The sequence below is a fragment of the Meriones unguiculatus genome, chromosome X (assembly GCF_030254825.1).
Source record: "Meriones unguiculatus strain TT.TT164.6M chromosome X, Bangor_MerUng_6.1, whole genome shotgun sequence".
NCBI classification, from domain to species: Eukaryota; Metazoa; Chordata; class Mammalia; order Rodentia; family Muridae; genus Meriones; species Meriones unguiculatus.
Window position 1 is genome coordinate 57,041,106 of NC_083369.1, and position 17,651 is coordinate 57,058,756.

Below are 17,651 nucleotides of genomic sequence, written 5' to 3' on the forward strand. Positions count from 1 at the left end.
TTTCCATTTCACAGTACTTTGCTCTGATGACTGCTTTGCTGATATAATTAAAGCAATATGTAGCCCTTAGATTAATTTAGTGACTTAGCTCTTTAATCATGAACCTAGTCCTTCTAATCAGTTGCTTTCAATTTGCATTTAGGATGTTGTAAACTTTTCTGGGGAAAGGAGGTAGGGAACAAGTGTACATGTTCAATAAGTAATTTTCCCTTTTTTGTACCTGCAGGGGAAGAAATGGAACTGTTATTTGGATTATTTATTTTCAGAGGGTTTTCAAGGCGTAAAACTTTTCATAAACAGTGTTATCCGTCGTTCTTAGAAGAATGTTGACAAACACACTGGCAATGCTGGACTAAATTCCTCATTGCTAGACAGGCCAAGTAGCTGAGTGTGAGTTTCCATATACGTTTCACAAGCTGATTGCTGTCTTTAAGGAGTATACAGACTGGCCTTCTGTCTACAGCTCAGGATAGCTTTGTTGTAGACTAACTTAGTTATAGCATTCAGATTTTTAGCTTACTAATGAAAAATAACCTCTTCATCATCCAGTTCTGCCTTCACTGACTTATGAATGAAGAGATACATCTGCTTTCTAGTGGGAAATTTGTTTTGCATTTTTGTCTGCTATGTTAGTAAAAGAGAACAAGACATACTTATGCAGAGTACTCTGCAGTTTCTGAAATCTTGGGGATATTTTATCGTTTATTTTATTTTTTTAAGTTACTAAAACAGCTGATGACTTCTTGGGCCTGCATTGGTAGTAATTATATGAGTGAAGGAAGGGGAGACGATGGAGACACTTCTGATTGAAACCATTATTTTGTTTTAATGTATATGCATATGTATGTATTTATGTATATAGATTTAAAATTTCCAGGCCTAAATAAACTTAAGCTTTACCTTCAGGAGTAATTCTGATTTTAAAGAAATAATGAAGATTATTTTTGCTGGAAATTAATTGTAAAATTTTGTTTCAAGACTCCTGAACAACATTTAATACATTCACATTAAGAATAACACCTAGACAGGCACGGTGGCACACGCCTATAGTTGCAACACTCTGGCAGAGGCAGAGGCAAGCAGATATCTGTGAGTTTGAGGCCAGCCTGGTCTACAAAATGAGTCCAGGACAGCCAATGCTACACAGAAAAACCCTGTCTCAAAAAAACAAAACAAAACAAAAGAATAACTAACAAAAGAATAACTAACACCTGATTTTTAATGGAGACTCTGAAAGCCAGCAAGGACTGAATATATGTTCTATAAGCTCCAAGAGACCACAGATACCAGCACAGACTACTATACACAGCAAAACTATTGATCCTAATCTCCAAAGAAAGGAAAACATTCTACAATAAAACAAATTGAAGCAATTTCTGTTCACCAATCCAGCTCTACAGAAGGCACTAGAAGCAATATTTTACCCTGAAGAGAAGAATAAGAGGACACAAAAGAATAAATAATCCCAGAGCAGTTGGTCAAAATGGGGGGGAGGGGTGTTCCTCACTCTGTAACAACAAAAATAAAGTGAATTACTATAAGCATTACTCATTAATAATTCAATATTAATGGTTTGAATTCTCTAATAACATGGCATAGAGAGACTGGATTGGAAAATAGGATTCATCTTTTGGTGAATCCAAGAAACATATCTCACCACCAAGTACAGATATCACCTTAGGGTAAAAGAATGGAAAAATCCCTTCACAGAGGTAGCCCGTGGCAGCTCAGTCTCTAAATGGGCTTCCTAGTAAGGGGAACAGGGCCTGTCTCTGACATGAACTCAGTGGCTGGCTCTTTGATCACCTCCCCCTGAGGGGGGAGCAGCCTTAACAGGCCACAGAGGAAGACTTTGAAAGACAGTCCTGATTGAGACCTGATAGGCTATGGTCAGATGGAAGGGGAGGAGGTCCTTCCATATCAGTGGACTGGGGAAGGGGCTCAGGAGGAGATGGAGGGAGAGAGGGAGGGCAGGATTGGGAGGGAACAAGAGTGGGGCTACAGCTTTTTATACAAAGTGAAAAATGTAATAAATAAAAATTATATTAAAAAGTATTTCAAGCAAATGGATCCAGATGCAAACAGGTATAGCTGTTTTAATGTCTGACATAACAGACATCAAACTAAAATAATCAGATTGTGAAGGACACTATCTACTCGTTAAAGAAAAAAAATCCATCAAGAAGGTATTATAGTTCTAAAAATTTGATGTACTGTATTAGGGTTCTCTAGAGAAATAGAACTGATAGAATGGCTGTATTTGGGGTTTATTAAAGTATCTTACAGATTATGGCCTGACTAGTCCAACAATGGCTATCTCCCAATGGAAAGTCCAAGAATCCAGTACTTAAGTTCACAACTGGTCTTTAGTATACACCAGAATCCTGAAGAAGTGGGCTCTAATACTGGTGAAGGAATGAACTCAGTGAGTGAGGGCAAGCAGCAGGTAAAGAACAAAATTTTTCTTCCTTGTCCTTTATATAGGCTTCCACAAGGTGTAGCTGGTGTTTAAGTGAGTCTTCCTATATCAAATGATCAAATTAGTGTAGGTGTATTTTTTTTTCTTTTTTACAATATTGGGTTCTTATACCTCTGCCTCCCTTCCAACCCTTATCCACCCTAATTCCTTTCAATCTCCCAACACTACGTAGGAGAGTAGGAGAGAAAGGTTAGAGGGAAAAGGTGTCATAGAACTCTAAAGGCTACTTCTTGCTGAACAGGGACATAGTCCCTTGGGGGCAAGTCCAGTCTTCATCATCAGGTTATCTAGCAGTCCAGAAAAGCAGCAATAGCAAATGCAACAGGACGAACCACCAGCAGCAGGGAGAGCAGCAGCTGTGTTTTTCTTTGGAGCACACTTGCTCCTCTCTGGACTCTGGCATGTATACCTTCTCAAGAGTCCCCAGATTTCCAAATGTAAACTACCTTCATCTGACAAAAATCATACCCTTGTTAGTGCACAAGGCAAATCATAGTTAGCTGTGTACAGTTTGAAGCAACCCCATATCCCACACCTGGGATTAAAACATAAAGAGATTTAGATAACTGGGTTTCTAAAGATATCAGAACTCTCACTACAACCAGGTGTGTTCAATGGCTTGGGTTTTTAGTTAATTCCACAAGTAGCTTATGTGAAAAGTAAGGATAGCCACCACATACATCAAGTTCAGTTCTCAGCACCCACACAGGATCACAATCATCTGTGACACCAGTTACAGGAGAACCAATGCCCTCTTCTGTCCTCTTTGGTCACCAAGTATGCACATGTTGTACATGCAGTCAAACATCCATCCACAGAAAAATAAATAATTTTTCAAAGAGGACAGAAAAGGAAAGAAGAAAATATTTTAAATTATGGCTAGTAGTGCCCTAAGCTTGATGCAAATCTACAAGAAGCCCAAGGAAATACTAGCAAATCAAATCTAGTAATATACTGTACAGACAAACTGGGATTCACGCCAGGATGCCAGGGTCATTTAATATTGAAAAATCAATTAATATGCCTTGTCAAAATGTTCTTTTAGAAAGTAAAGACAATCTAATAATGCAGAGACATTCCATATTTAACTAGTATACTGACTAGAGGCAATATTTACCATGCTCTTCTACAGCTTAATCCAATTCTTGTTTTTTGTTTTTGTTTATTTTAAATCCCAGCTGGCACTTACAGAAACCAACATATTGATTTTAAAATTCAAATAGGAGATCATTTAAGGGGCACATGAAGAGTTGAAGGAGGGGAATAAGAGGTTACATGTAAAATGAGCATGAAAAAAAGTCAGAGCAGATAGGAAGACATAAGGGGTCAAGGGAAAAAGACAGGGAGAGAAGCAAAAATTTGTTTGAAAAAAAAAAAGAAGCACTAATGAAACCTATATATTTGTAAGTTAATAAAGGTCCCCCCGAAATAGACATGCTAAACAAACACAACTAGATATCATTAGAAGATTCACATTTCTTGACTTCAAAGTTTACTACAAATGTTGTGGGGTATCCACTGGAAAAGAATACGCACATTGGTTTAAGGTAATATTAGTCAGCTGGCAACTACACTGGGTATTTGGGATGACAGTGTAGCCCTGTGCTTTTCTCAGGGTGAGCTTTTAAGCATATCCTAAGTTGATATCTGTTAGCAAGAACTGTTTTCCAGAAGCAGAACTACTGAAGCCAAAAAGCAAAGTTAATACATTTAAAGATTTTTCCAGAACTATGGACTTTAATGGATTAGGTCCCTGATTTTGTTTTGGCAGGTGGTGCTGAGTTTTAAGATCTGAATGGTACTTACATTATGGAGTCAGTTGTGCTAAGGTTTGGGGCCTATTAAAATCACAGTGTGGTGTGAAGACAGATTATAGATTAAGGATAGAGAGATGGCTCAGTAGGTAAGAGCACTTGCTGCTTTTGCAGAGGACTTGGTTTAGTTCCCAGCACCTGCAGTCAAGTGTCTCACAACTGCCTATACCTCCAGCTCCAGAGAATCTGACACCAGTTTCTGACTTCTGCAGGCATTTGAATGAACATGTGCATACACACATAAGCACACACAAAAGAGAATATATATAGAACAATGAAGTAGAACTGAGAATTCAGAAATAAGTATAAATCTTTGAGATAATTTTACTTGAAAAGTGGTTGCCAAGAAAACTCAGTGCAGTTAAGTTACAGTCTTTTCAATAAATGATGCTGGAGTAACTGAATATCCAAATGCAAAAGATTCTGGTTTGATTTCAATGTCATGCCATGTAAAAATTTTGCTTCCATTTTCCGGCTATTATGAATAAAGCTGCTATGAACATAAGTGAGCAAATGTCCCTGTAGTGTGATGGAGCATCTTTTGGGTATATGCCCAGGAACAGTATAGCTGGATCTTAAAGTAGAAACTATTCCCAATTTTCTGAGGTTGTACAGGTTTGCACTGCCACCAACAATGGCGGACTATACTCCTTTTTCCACATCCTCATTACTGTGTGCTGTCACTTGAGCTTTTTAGATGTCCCTCAACCGAAGAATGAATAAAGAAAATGTGGTACATTTACACAATGGAATACTACTTTGCTATTTAAAGCAAGGAAATCATGAAATTTGCAGGCAAATGGATGGAACTAGAAAAGATTATCCTGAGTGAGGTAACCCAGACCCAGAAAGACACACATGTCATGAGCCAAGTTAACTGTCCTTTGAGAGGCCCCACCCAGCAGCATATCAAAACATGCTGAGACCCACCAATAGACAGAGGGAGATCTGGGAATCTTGTGGGAGAGTCAGGAGAAGGATAGAGGGACCCAAAAGGATAAGAACTCCACAAGAAGACCAACAGAGACAGCTAACCAGGGCCCAGGTGGGCGTGTGGAAACTGAAGCACCAACCAAGAACTATGCATGGACTGTACCTAAGCCTTCTACATTTATGGAACTAATGGACAGCTGTCTTCATGTGGGTCCCTTAGCAAATGGAGCTGGGGCTGTCAGTGATATGGACACAGTTGCCTGCTGTTGGATCACTTTTCTGTAGCTGGGCAGCCTTGTCCTCAGTGGAAGAAGACTGTTTTAGTCCTCATGCGACATGAAGTGGTGGGGTGGCATGGCACAGGGGTGGGGGTGAGAAGGGGGGGACTCCCTCATCTAAGAAGAAGGGGAGGGGAAAATAGGGGAAGAGGGTGAGAGGAGAAGAGGGTGGGGTGAAATCAGTATATAAAGAATAAATTAATTAAAGAGAAAAAATTTGCAGCAAATAAACCTGAATGTAAGAACTTAAACTATTAGATTCCTAGACAAAATACAAGAGTAAGTCTTAATGATCTTAAATTATTCGGTAGTGATTTATTGGCTACAGAACCAGGCACACAGAATAAATGAAAAATGATTGTCAAAATTAAGTGCCCCCTCCCACTGTATGGTCGAGCAAACAACAGTATGATGAACAAGGATGTGGTTGAGATATTGTGGAGAAGCTGAATGTTTTGTCCACTATGAAGAGAGGCAGAACTGGAGAAGCTAGGGTGTTGAAGATCAGCCTGATGTGACAGTACCCTGCGCTGCCACCTGAAGTCATGATGAAGTCCCAGCCAGTTGGTGATGCCACTGAGGGTCCTGTCGAGATCCATGTCCCTCTAGCAGTAGGGGTCTGTGTTGATGTCAGTGGCCCATGTCACCACCAAAGCCATGCAGACATCCCTGGTGTGAGCTGCTGCCTGAGGCCATATTAATGTCTGAGGGCTTTGCAGAGCTGGCTTCATTGGCCACGGTATGAGAGAAATGTGTCCCTCCTTCCCTTCCTTGCTGCCTGTGGAAGGCTGGCCCACCCTTCTCCTCGGCAAAGCAGGAGAGCTGGATCTGGTGTCACAGGCATCGAGAGCTGGTTGGCTGATCAGCTCTACCACTCAAGCCGAGATCTTGGGTTTTGAGCTGGTCCACCCCAACAACTACCCCATGTATACTGCTGGAGCATGTGAAGGGGCTGGTCTTGAAGAACCAAAACTACAGAATCTCCCTGACACAGGGAGCAGTAGGATATCTGAAAGGAGTCCCAGCGAGGCACCAGTATTAATAGTGTAGCAGAAGCCAGAGGCCTCAAACCAGACCAATAGCTCATTGCAATGAACATTTGCAAGTAAAGCTGTTTGGGCAAAAGGGTATACTGTGTGACACTGTGACATACTGAAGTTTCCATGGCAAGAGTTTTTGTTTTTATGGGGGAGGTTGCAAGGATAGAGGGCAGATGAGGAGATGAGTGGCACTGGGGTGTATGCTGTGAAATTCGCAAAAAAATAAAAAGTTTTTAAAAAAGAAAAATGAAAAAATTAAGAATTTTCATGCTTTAGGATGGGTGTAGTGGTGCATGCCTTTAATCCCAGGAGATTAACTGGATTTAACTTTAATTCAGGAGGCAGAGGCAGGCAGATCTCTGAGTTTGAGGCCAGCCTGGTTCCAGGATACACAGGGCTATGTAGAGAAACCCTGTCTTGAAAACAACAACAAAACATTTCCATGCTTCTAATAACACCATTATGAAAGTGAAATTAACCTAGGCCTAGACTTAATAGCAAGACCTTGTCTAAAAACAAAACAAAAACCTACAGTGAAATGAAAACAAAATTGAAAATAACTGGAAATGACCCGATAATCTTGTGTTCAGAAGATATGTAAGAACTTTCAGAGCTTGGTAATTTTAAACAAAATGCAAAGTGGAATGAGAATCTGAAAAGCCATTTCCAAGAAAGGTGTGAGTATAGAGCAAGAGTTTGAAAGGGTTGATTTGGACTCAGGGTTGCAAGGTTTCAGTCCATAGTCCCAGGCTCCTCTGATTCTGGGCATGGGCTGAAGCAGAACTTGCAGGTGGCAACACAGAAGCAAGGGCTGTTCACCTCATGGTGTGTGGGAAGCAGAGAAAGAGAAGGCAACAGGGTGTAACTGTCAATGGTGGGATCACAGTGACCTGCACCCTCCACTTGGCCCCACCTCCTAAAGTTTCCACTATCTCAAGGAAAGCATTACCCACTGAGCACCAAATGTTCAGTGTATGACCTGGAGGAGGTCAGATGTTTCATATTCAATTCATAGTCCTGTCTGACCCTTAACCTAAGATACAGGCCATGGATCTTAAGCCCTAAAAGCTGAATTAATTTCCAAACATGAGGAAGTTAGTCTGAATTTTGAAAGAGCAAGAAATTAGAATTGTACTCAATCTCCATTTGGGATCTTTCCTACTGTATTTTATCACAGTAATGACAAAGTTACCCCAGGCAGTAGCTGAGCCTAAGACCCCATTGCTCTCACACTGATTGATTTTGTGAGCCCACTCTATATAAGAGAAGCCATACTGCATAATAACTAGGGTATCTTGTTTTTTAGACAGGATCCCACATTGGTCTCAAACTCACTTTGTAGCTGAGGATAGTCCTAAACTTCTGGTCCTCCTGCCCTGACCTACAACGCCATGGGATTACAGATGTGCACCACTGTGCAGTTTCTGTGGTACTGGGGAGAGAAGCCTGGCTTGGCATGTTGTCCAGCTGCTTACCAAGTGAGCTCCATGCAGCCCCTTGCCTACAAAGGGAGCTCTTTTCCATGTCATCCACGAACATTGAGTTGCTTTGAGTTTTTGGCAGATAAACAGTTTAAAGTCTTCTGGCTGCCTTCTCGTCCTCTCCCTGATTTTCTGGGCTAAAATGATAGTGGAATCCTCTTTGTCCCCAAATTTTTCCTCAGACTGATAGTGAGCAGAAAGCTTCTTGTATTTTAGCATTTTAATGATGTGTGGCTGATTTTCACAGTTGGACTGTTTTATTGTTCTTCCAGCACTTCTGCCAAGTCTTCCACAAAGACTCCAAGGATTTTGTGGATTTGGCCTTGAGGAATAGTTCTGAGCACATCGAGGGGAATTATTTTGGTCTTTGAGGGACATTAGAGATCTCTTTTTGTACCTCCTTAGCTTCTACATAGTAGATAAAAATTGAAAAGTTAATGGGCGTGAAGTGGCATTTCATTGTGGTCTTGATTTTTATTTATTTGTTTAATTATTATTATTATTTTGTTTTTTTTTTTTTTTTTTTTTTTTTTTTTTGAGATTGTTAACTCTCTGTAACCTTGGCTGTAATAGACTCGCTTTGTAGTCCAGGCTGGGCTTGAAGTCGCAGAGATCCACCTGCTTCCGCCTTCCCAAATGCTGGGATTACAGGCATGGGCCACTACACCAGGTTGATTTTTGTTTATTTATTGACAAACGATGTCAAGCATTTCCTCATGTCTTTCTGGCTATTTGTGATGCTAAATAGAGAAAAATAAGTGAGAGTGAGATTCTGCCTAGGTTAGGGTGTTTGATGAAAAGGAATACTCCAGGGACATGAATTTTTATGTAAGCACAAGGAAAGTCACTATTCTTTGCATTTAAGCTTATGATTCCTGAAATCCAAAAATTTGTGCAAATAAATTGGAATAATTATATTTTATAAGTATAGGATGATAAATTAAAGAACTTTAAGTACTGCTTGAATTTAAGTTTAGATATTTCATTTGTATTGAATAAAAATGAAAATGCTAAGCGGGCAATTATTACTAGATACCATTATTTTACAGAATAATATTTTCAGAGTTAAAGTAGATTGTTGTTTACTGACTAACTTATTTTTTCAAAGTTTTATATTAATAAAGAGAAGTCTACATTTCATTTATTTTTTAATTGCTTTTAAATTGCTTTCATGTTCTAATAGAAAAATAATAGCTTCATTGCAAGTAGGGTCTTATATGAATTTCATTTGCCTTTTTATTGAAAATATTTTTTTCATATAATATATTCTGATTATGATTTCCTTTCCTCCTACTCCTCCCATATCTTTCACTCCCCCACGTACTCAAATCCACGTTTTTTTTGTCTATCATTAGGATACCAACAGACATCTAAAATAATAGTAAAATTAGATAAAATATAAACAAAAGAGAGTAGAACCAGCCAACCAATCAAAAGAAAAAGAACAGAAGAAATGGCCAAAGAAACACATATAGATGCAGAGATAGTTTCCCACACACAGAATGCCATAAAGCCATAAAACTGGAAGCCATAGTACATACACAGAGAACTTGTAAGGGAAAAATTAAAATCCCTGACAAAGCATATGAGACAAAAAACTTCCAAAAATGCCACTGAGTTTATTTTGTGTTAACAATTTCCTGCTGGGCGTGGAGCCTGACCTTCAGAGTGATTTGTAGTTCCAGTAAGACTGCTGGAGAAACCTAATTATTCATTTTTTAATTGGTATTAATTGGAGATAGCTTCTGGGTTAGTGATAGGGGGTTGTGCCCACCTCACCTCTTAGCATTGGGACCCCATCTAGCTTAGACCTGTGCTGCCTGAGTCTCTGTTAATTCATATATACATTGATTCTGCTGATTCAAAGAGTTTTGTTTCATGGGTGTCCTCTGTCCACTCTGGCTCTTACAGTCTTTCTACCTCTTCTGCAGGGTTCCCTGAACCATGAGGGGAAGGATTTGATGGAGACATCTCATTTAGGGATGAGTGTTCCAATGTCTCCCCGTTGGTAGTGTCTGCTTGTTGGTCTTTTATTTTTGTTCCTATCTACCGCAGGAGGAAGCTTCTCTGATAATGGTTGAGCAAGACACTAGTCAATGAGTATAACAGAATGTCATTAGGGCTCATTTTATTGGTATGTTTCTTTAGTAGACCAGTAGTACTTGGTTTTACCCTAGGTAAAACCAAGGTTTTACCTGGGGATGGGTTCCATCTTATGGAGTGGGCTTTAAATATTGATTGAGAGGTTTTAAAGTCCAGTCGGAGAAGCAGCTGCTTACTACTAAGGTATGTGTTATGGTAATTGTACCATGATGTTAGCTGATATGGTTCATAGGCATCATAGCTGTGTAGGACTGTTGCTTTGCTTTCTTCCTTTGGAAGCCTACATAGTACCTTCTGGTACCTTAAGAACTAGTTCTTGGGGAAGAGGATTCTGAGTTCTTATTTATTTATTTATTTATTTATTGTCCCATGTATAGATCATACGTTCTTGTTCATTTGCCTCACTCATCAAAATTCGATGTAGTTCCAATTTTTGTTTTTGAAATAAGGTCTTACTTTGTAGCCCAGGTTGGTTTGCAACTTGCTCTGTAGCCCAGGCTGCCTTGGAAATCATGATATTCCTAAGGGTGTGATTATAGGCATATCGCACATTTTGTTTTGTTTATAGTGCCAGAGTGGAACCCAGGGCCTTGTACATAGTAGGCAGGACTCTATCACTGAGCTACAGCAGTGCATAGAAATTTGAATAACTGATTCAGCAGCTCTAGAGATCATATCCTTCCCCACTATTAGAGTGTGTTCTTTCTGCTTATTTTGACTATAGTTGTTTGATTAGTGACTTTTGTCAACTATTCTTTAACAATTGTATTTTTTTTTTTTTTTGTCATGTGTGGTCTAGTAGGTTAGTTTGGTTGTCAGCTCATCATTGGACAATGTTTCTTAAATTTCTGGAACCAATAACTATACTGTGGTTGGAGAAGTTTTCGGGGTTATTTTCAGCATCTAGTCCTGCCACTGGCAATGCTGCCTTAGCCTACATTTCTTGTGTAGAAGCTCAAGCTTAGACAGGCTAAGAATAGAGGAGCTTTCTCAGGTATTTCTTGGGTAGACCAAAAGTCATCTGCATGCATATGTTCTTCTAGATTCCCTGGAAAATGTGAGACTTTTTTGGTTTTGTTATTTTTGAGCTCTGGCTAGCCTGACCATGCAGAACTTGGAACACTCAGATATCTGCTTTGCCTCTCCTCCCAAGTGCTGGGATTAAAGGTATGTACCACCATGCCCAAATTCAGGACCTTTTTAAAAAGTTTATATATAACTTCAATTTTTTTCTTTCCTTCTCCCCCTTTTAAGGTCTGTTGTGTATTTTTTTTAATTTTAATTTTTTTTTAATATTAGTTACAGTTTGTTAACCTTGTATCCCTGCTGTATCCTGCTCCCTCTTTCCCTCCCAATCCCACCCTCCCACCCTCATCTCCTCCCTGCCCCTTTCCAAGTCCACTGATAGGGGAGAACCTCCTCCCCTTCCATTTGATACTGGTTTATCAGGTGTCTTCAGGACTGGCTGCAAAGTCCTCCTCTGTGGCCTAGCAGGGCTGCTCCTCCCTGGGGGGTGGGGGTGGGGAGGTCAAAGAGCCCACCATTGAGTTCATGTCAGAAACAGTCCCTGTTCCCCTTATTAAGGTACCCACTTGGATACTGAGCTACCAAGGGCTACATTTGAGCAGAGTCTCTAGGTTGCATCCATACATGGTCCTTGTTTGGAAAAGATATTAAGACTCATAACCAAACCTTCGGCAGAGTGCAGGGAATCAAAAAGTGTGTGGGAGGGGAGTTAATATGACCTGGAGAGGACAGGAGTTCCACAAGGACCAAATATATCTGGGCACAGGGGTCTTTATGAGACTGTTGTGTATCTTAATGTTTCCTTTGTCTCAGCTAAAAGCTCCGACAGTTGCCTGTATTTGGTTTTGACAAATGCTCCACCTAGAGGATGTACTTTGCACTTGCATTTAGGCCCGAATCAGGTCTGGTACACCCAGGCTTTTAAGTAGTATCTTAGAAGGAGTCATCTAGACATATGCAGCAGTGACAGTTGTCTGGGATTGATGCTTGAAAGTGCTCCAGCTCTTCCTCCTCATGTATCTGCCACACTAATGCTTTCCTTTACAAATGTGGCATGTAAAAAAAATTAAGACTTTCTCAGAACTGGAGAGTAGAAAATAGAAGTCAAATAGGCTAAGCTGACTTTGAAGTTTTATTTTTCTTTTGACATTTTTGTACATATATATACACTTTTTTTAGTTATGTATCTAAATATGACCTTGAATTTCTCATCATCCTACCTCTATTTCCCAAATATTGGGCTTACAGTCATGCGACAGCACACTGGTTTAGGTAGTATTGCATTTGAGGCAAGCACCCATCAACTGAGTAACATCCACAGCCTTCCTTTTCTCGATTTTTTTTTTCACTTGTTGAAGAAAGTGACAGTTTCTTTGCTTGAATTTTCCACAGTCTAGATTTTCTGATTCAGTCTTCATGGTATTATTATTTAGCATGTTCTGATCCCCTCTTTCAAAGTTAATTAAAGGAAATTGAATTTTTTGGCACGAGTATTTAATGTATGATGGTGTTTTGTTTCATTTTCTTTGTAGTTTAAGAGTATCATTTGGTTCTTGTCTTTGGCATTTACAAAAGGATTAGAGCATAAAGACGTAATGATAATCTCTCATTTCTATGAATTACTTTCTTCCAAAACTAATTTATATTCATCTTCCCAGTAATAAAGTATTTTATTCCATGGAACTCGAAAGTACCCTTTCCCCATTAAAATATACATTTTATTACCAGCATTATGGATTTTTTTAAAAATTATTTATTTATTTTTTATTAATTACAGTTTATTCACTTTGTATCCCAGCTGTAGCCCACTCCCATTATGGAAGTTTTTATAATGAGCTTTGACTGCAGTATTTTTTGAAACCAGAATCTAAATCTTTGTAATCTTTAATTTTACTATAATTTAAAGAATAGTGCCATATCCATTTCGTAGTTTGAGATATTATATGACTGATTTCATTTCTTCATCCATTATGCTAATCATCTAATTTCACAGGTAAAAATTGTAAGCTTTGAAAAATTAAGTAATTCTCACAATCATTCATAATGAAGTCTAGCCTTTTCACATCTGCTGACACAAATTCTCTTTTTTGTATTATACCTTATTCAGAATAAAATCATATGACATTGCAAACTACTCTATGCATTTTCTTCAGAAAAATACCTCTTTTCAAAGACTAGTAGTATCATAAAAAAACTAGTCCTATAATAGAGGAAATACATATTGTAAGTATGAGCCATGCCATAAGAAATCATACAAGTGTAGAGAAAATTGAATTTCTTCTCTATTTAATACTTTAACATTACTAAGTTAATGTTATCTCTAGTTACCACTTCCTCATCTGGAAAATTAAAACCAAGCACTTTACATAATTCAGACATTTGAATTATAGCCCTGTGCTAAACTCTGGTGGAAAGCAGGCAAAACACACCAAAGCTTCCTTCAAAGAAAAATGTTTGAAAATTTTGGGTAAAGAATGTAGAGGGCACCTAGATCATTCCCCTGCTTACTATAAAGCCTGTAGGAACATCCCCTCCTCTACCCCACCCTGCCCCAGCTGTGCACAAAAGAAAATATGATTCATAGGCTGAAGGACATCGCTTAGTTGATAAAAAACACTTACCTTAAAGAATGAGTATTTATGTAAAAATGCCAGGTGTGATAATTGACAGTTGTAATCTCAGGCCTGGGGAGGGGGGGACAGGAAGATCCCTAGCTTGCTGGTCAACCAATTGGTGAGCTCTATCTCAAATGACATGGATGGTGTTCCTGAGGATGACACCTGGGGTTGCCTTTTTTCCTTTGCCCCCCACAGTCACACACACACACACACACACACACACACACACACACACACACACACACTTCACTGATTCTTCTTTTAACGACTGTTGGTATAATATTCTTTTGGAATGTATACAATTTACCCTTGTTCATTCAAATCCTGATTTCTCTACCTACTATCTGGTTATAATCCAGACATTGCATTGTGATGTTTGTTCTAAGCATTACCTGTCTCAAATTGATGTAAACATGCTACCATTTGTTTTCTGTGTTGTCAATGAAACAACCAGCCAGTGCTGTGCAATGGGGTGAATAGGGTGGGACATCCTGGTCCAGAGGGGAGGAGAAGGAAACAAGAGAGTAGGAGGAGAGGTTGGCAGGAGAGGTCTTCATACCACTTGGAGGGATGAACCTGACGTAAAATATGACTAAGAGCAAGTATAATATGTAAAAGCTAAATGGTAACAAACTATGCGGGTTTAGAGGTTTAGGATGGAGTAATTATTACCCAGCATTGTGCTCTAGGTTAACTAAATACATCCTAGTCCCCGTGTGGTGATTTGGGTATACAGCTGGTTTAGGAATAACTGCAGTTTAACAAAAAGATAAATCAATAGTAAATATTAATAACCCACAACAAATGACTAACGATATACAGCACTCTTTTTTAAGATTTATTTCTTTATTTTACATATGAATGCTCTATTTGCATGTACATCTGCATGACAGAAGAGGACACCAGATCTTATTACAGATGGTTGTGAGCCACCATGTGGTTGCTGGGAATTGAACTCAGGACCTCTGGAAGAGCAGACAGTGCTCTTAACCTCTGAGCCATCTCTCCAGCCCAATATACAGCACTCTTACTGAAGCAGAAAATAATGACTACTTTTGGTACTGATGCTTTAGACACTGTATTCTTCCCTCGCCTCTAATCCAGGAGAACCATAAAAGCCAAATATTGGTAGTGAATAAAGGGAGGCTATTAAGATTGTTATTGCTTTTGGGGGTTTTGAGAAAGATTCTTGCTGTGTTGACCAGCCTGGCCTGCAACTCACAGAGATCTGCCTTCACTAGGACTAGGGTATTTGCTATCATGCCAAACCAGGGTTATAATTTTATTACCTATAAAGATATTTTTGTTCATCATTAAGAACATTGGTTCCTTTGTGCACATTATTGCTTTTCCTACCTATTAGTTATTGAAGGCACTCTGGCCAGCCTGAGCATGGCAAGCAGACCTTGTCCTTCTTTCCCATTCCCTCTTCTTTTGTCTTTAATTCTGCTCAAGAATTTCATCAGTAAAATTTTCAGAACTTTTTTTCTTAAAAATTGTGCTGCCAAGAGTGCAGGGAACCTTATGGAAGAAGAGGTCGATAAAAAGTCCTGGAGGGGACAGGAACTCCACAGGAGACCAGCAGAGCCAAAAAAACCTGGGTCCAGGGGTCCCTGCAGAGACTGATACTCCAACCAAGGACCATGCATGGAGAGGACCTAGACCCCCTGCTCAGAGGAAGCCCACAGGCTGCTCAGTTTCCAAGTAGGTTCCCTAGTAAGGGGCACAGGGGCTGTCTCTAGCATGTACTCAGTGGCAGGCTCTTTGATCACCTACCCCTAGGTGGTGCAACCTTGCCAGTTCACAGAGGAAGATGATGGAGCCAGCACTGATGAGACCTGATAAGCTAGGGTCAGATAGACTGGGAGGAGGTCCTCCCCTATCAGGGAACTAAGGAAGAGGCATAGGGGGAGAAAAGGGAGGGTGGATGGGACTGGGAGGAGACAGGGAGGAGGCTATAGCCAGGATACAAAGTGAATAAATTGTGATAGACAAACAAATAAATTGAGAAAAGTTTTGCTAGAAAAATTTTGCTAGTGACTAGAGAGATTGGCTGAGCAGTTAAGAACACTTGATGCTTTTGCAGAGGTTCAATTCCCAGCATTGTGGCTCTGATGCCCTCTTCTGGTCTTCATGAGTACTGCATGTATGTGGTGCATAAGTATACATGCAGGCAAAACACCCATACACATAAAATTTAAAAAAATTAACTTAATACAAATCAAGCCACTTAAGTAGTCACAGGTTTGAAATTTGAGTGTGATTATTCTAGCAGTTTTTTGTAGTGTAATGTACCTTAGGATTTATGAAGTGTCTAAACTTTCCTTGGCTTGTTTGAACTTTATAATTGATCAGACAACAACATGTGTGTATAAACTCTCCTCATATCTGTATAACCATCCCCAGGCTCTTAGAAAATTTGGCTGCTTTATCTGTTAATTTCATACACTCAGGATCACATTTTTAAAGAAAGATTTACAGCATGCTGTAGCAGAAGAAATTAGTTTTCAAATTAGTGTAAAATTTATCTGGCATCCTAATTTTTCTAATTCAGAGGCCTCAACATTGCATAGTTCTCCTGATTCCTATATAGTGAGCCAATGTCTGCTAAGTACTTAGCCTATTTTGTTGGCTTGCATATGTGCATGCACATGTGTGTGCATGTACACGCTTGCAGAGAATTCTAAGAATTATTTCTAGAGCTATTTATTGAGTTTGGGAACTTTTGGTTCAGGCAAGTATCCATGAAGATGATTTTAGTTTATATGTGTGTAGTGTTCTAGTATCTTGGGCATGTGTTCAGATCATCTGAAAGAAATTTATGAAATGATACAGATAATAGTATAGTGACAAGAGGGCAGAGGTATCTTATTGGTGCCATCTATCCATAGGCCCAAAATTTTGCCTTTGAAAGGTCAGAGAATAAGTTTGTCTTCTACACAGTAGTTAGTTTTATTTTTATTGATTTTTATTTTGTGTATATGTTTTCCCTGCATGGATGTCAGTGTACCATGTGTGTGCTTGGTGCCCACAGAGGCTAGTAGACTGCCTTGAATCTTTCATGAATCCTATGGAGGCCAGTAGAATGCAATGAATCTCTCGGAACTAGAGTTAATAGCCAGTCATTAGTTGCCATGTACATGCTGGGAATTGAACCGGGGTCCTCTAGAAGAGCAGTGAGTGCCCTTAACCATTCAACAATCTTTTTAGTCCCTGGTAGTTTTTTTTTTTTTTTTTTTTTTTTTTAATTAAAGAAGCTGTGACTGTTTTTCTCTGCTGCAAACCTTTCTATTTGCAGTGCATGTAGCTACACTTTTACTGTCTTGGTCATTTTAAGTATGCCATCCAGTTCAGCAGTGTTTTACCTAATCTTACCTACCTTATTAATACAGCTTGACTGGCTAGCCATATTTGTTTATATGACTGAATATTGATTACACAGGGACAAAATTGTGAATTGCACTTCCTTGTATGACAATGGATCAATTTCACAATAGAATTTTGATGAAAGAAACCATAAACAAAAGAATAGATCTTGTTTGGTTATGTGTGTATGAAAAATGCAAACAACATGAAAAGTAAGTCAGTAATATACAGGGATACATGCTTAGGTTGGTAGGTGTGTACCATCATGCTCAGTTAGGTGCTGGGAGTCAAGCCCAGGACTTTGAAGCATGCTATAAAGTACTCTCTTAACTCTGTTGCATCCCATCCTTAAGCACTTTTGGTTTTTTGTTCATTTCTTTTTTTAGATAGGGTCTCACTATACATCCTTGAGTGGCTGGAAACTTGTTATATAGGTCAGACTGGCCTTGAAATGTAGAGATTCTCCTTTCTCTGTCTCTGGAATGCTGGGATTAAAAGCATGCACCACCACAC

General features: G+C 39.2%; 1 protein-coding gene across 3 annotated transcripts in view; it reads left to right on the plus strand.

Annotated features, from left to right (window-relative positions):
• Positions 1-17,651, plus strand: part of Cenpi (centromere protein I) — an 88,184-nt gene that overhangs the window by 55,078 nt on the left and 15,455 nt on the right. For 2 of the 3 annotated variants that reach the window (XM_021626199.2, XM_060374545.1), the window contains one exon: positions 227-1,541. The exons of the other annotated variant lie outside the window; for it this stretch is intronic. In XM_021626199.2, coding sequence (XP_021481874.1) covers positions 227-319 — 93 coding nt within the window. In that variant the 3' untranslated portion in view covers positions 320-1,541. Of the gene's footprint in view, positions 1-226; positions 1,542-17,651 lie in introns of those variants that run through there. 3 annotated transcript variants of the gene reach the window in all.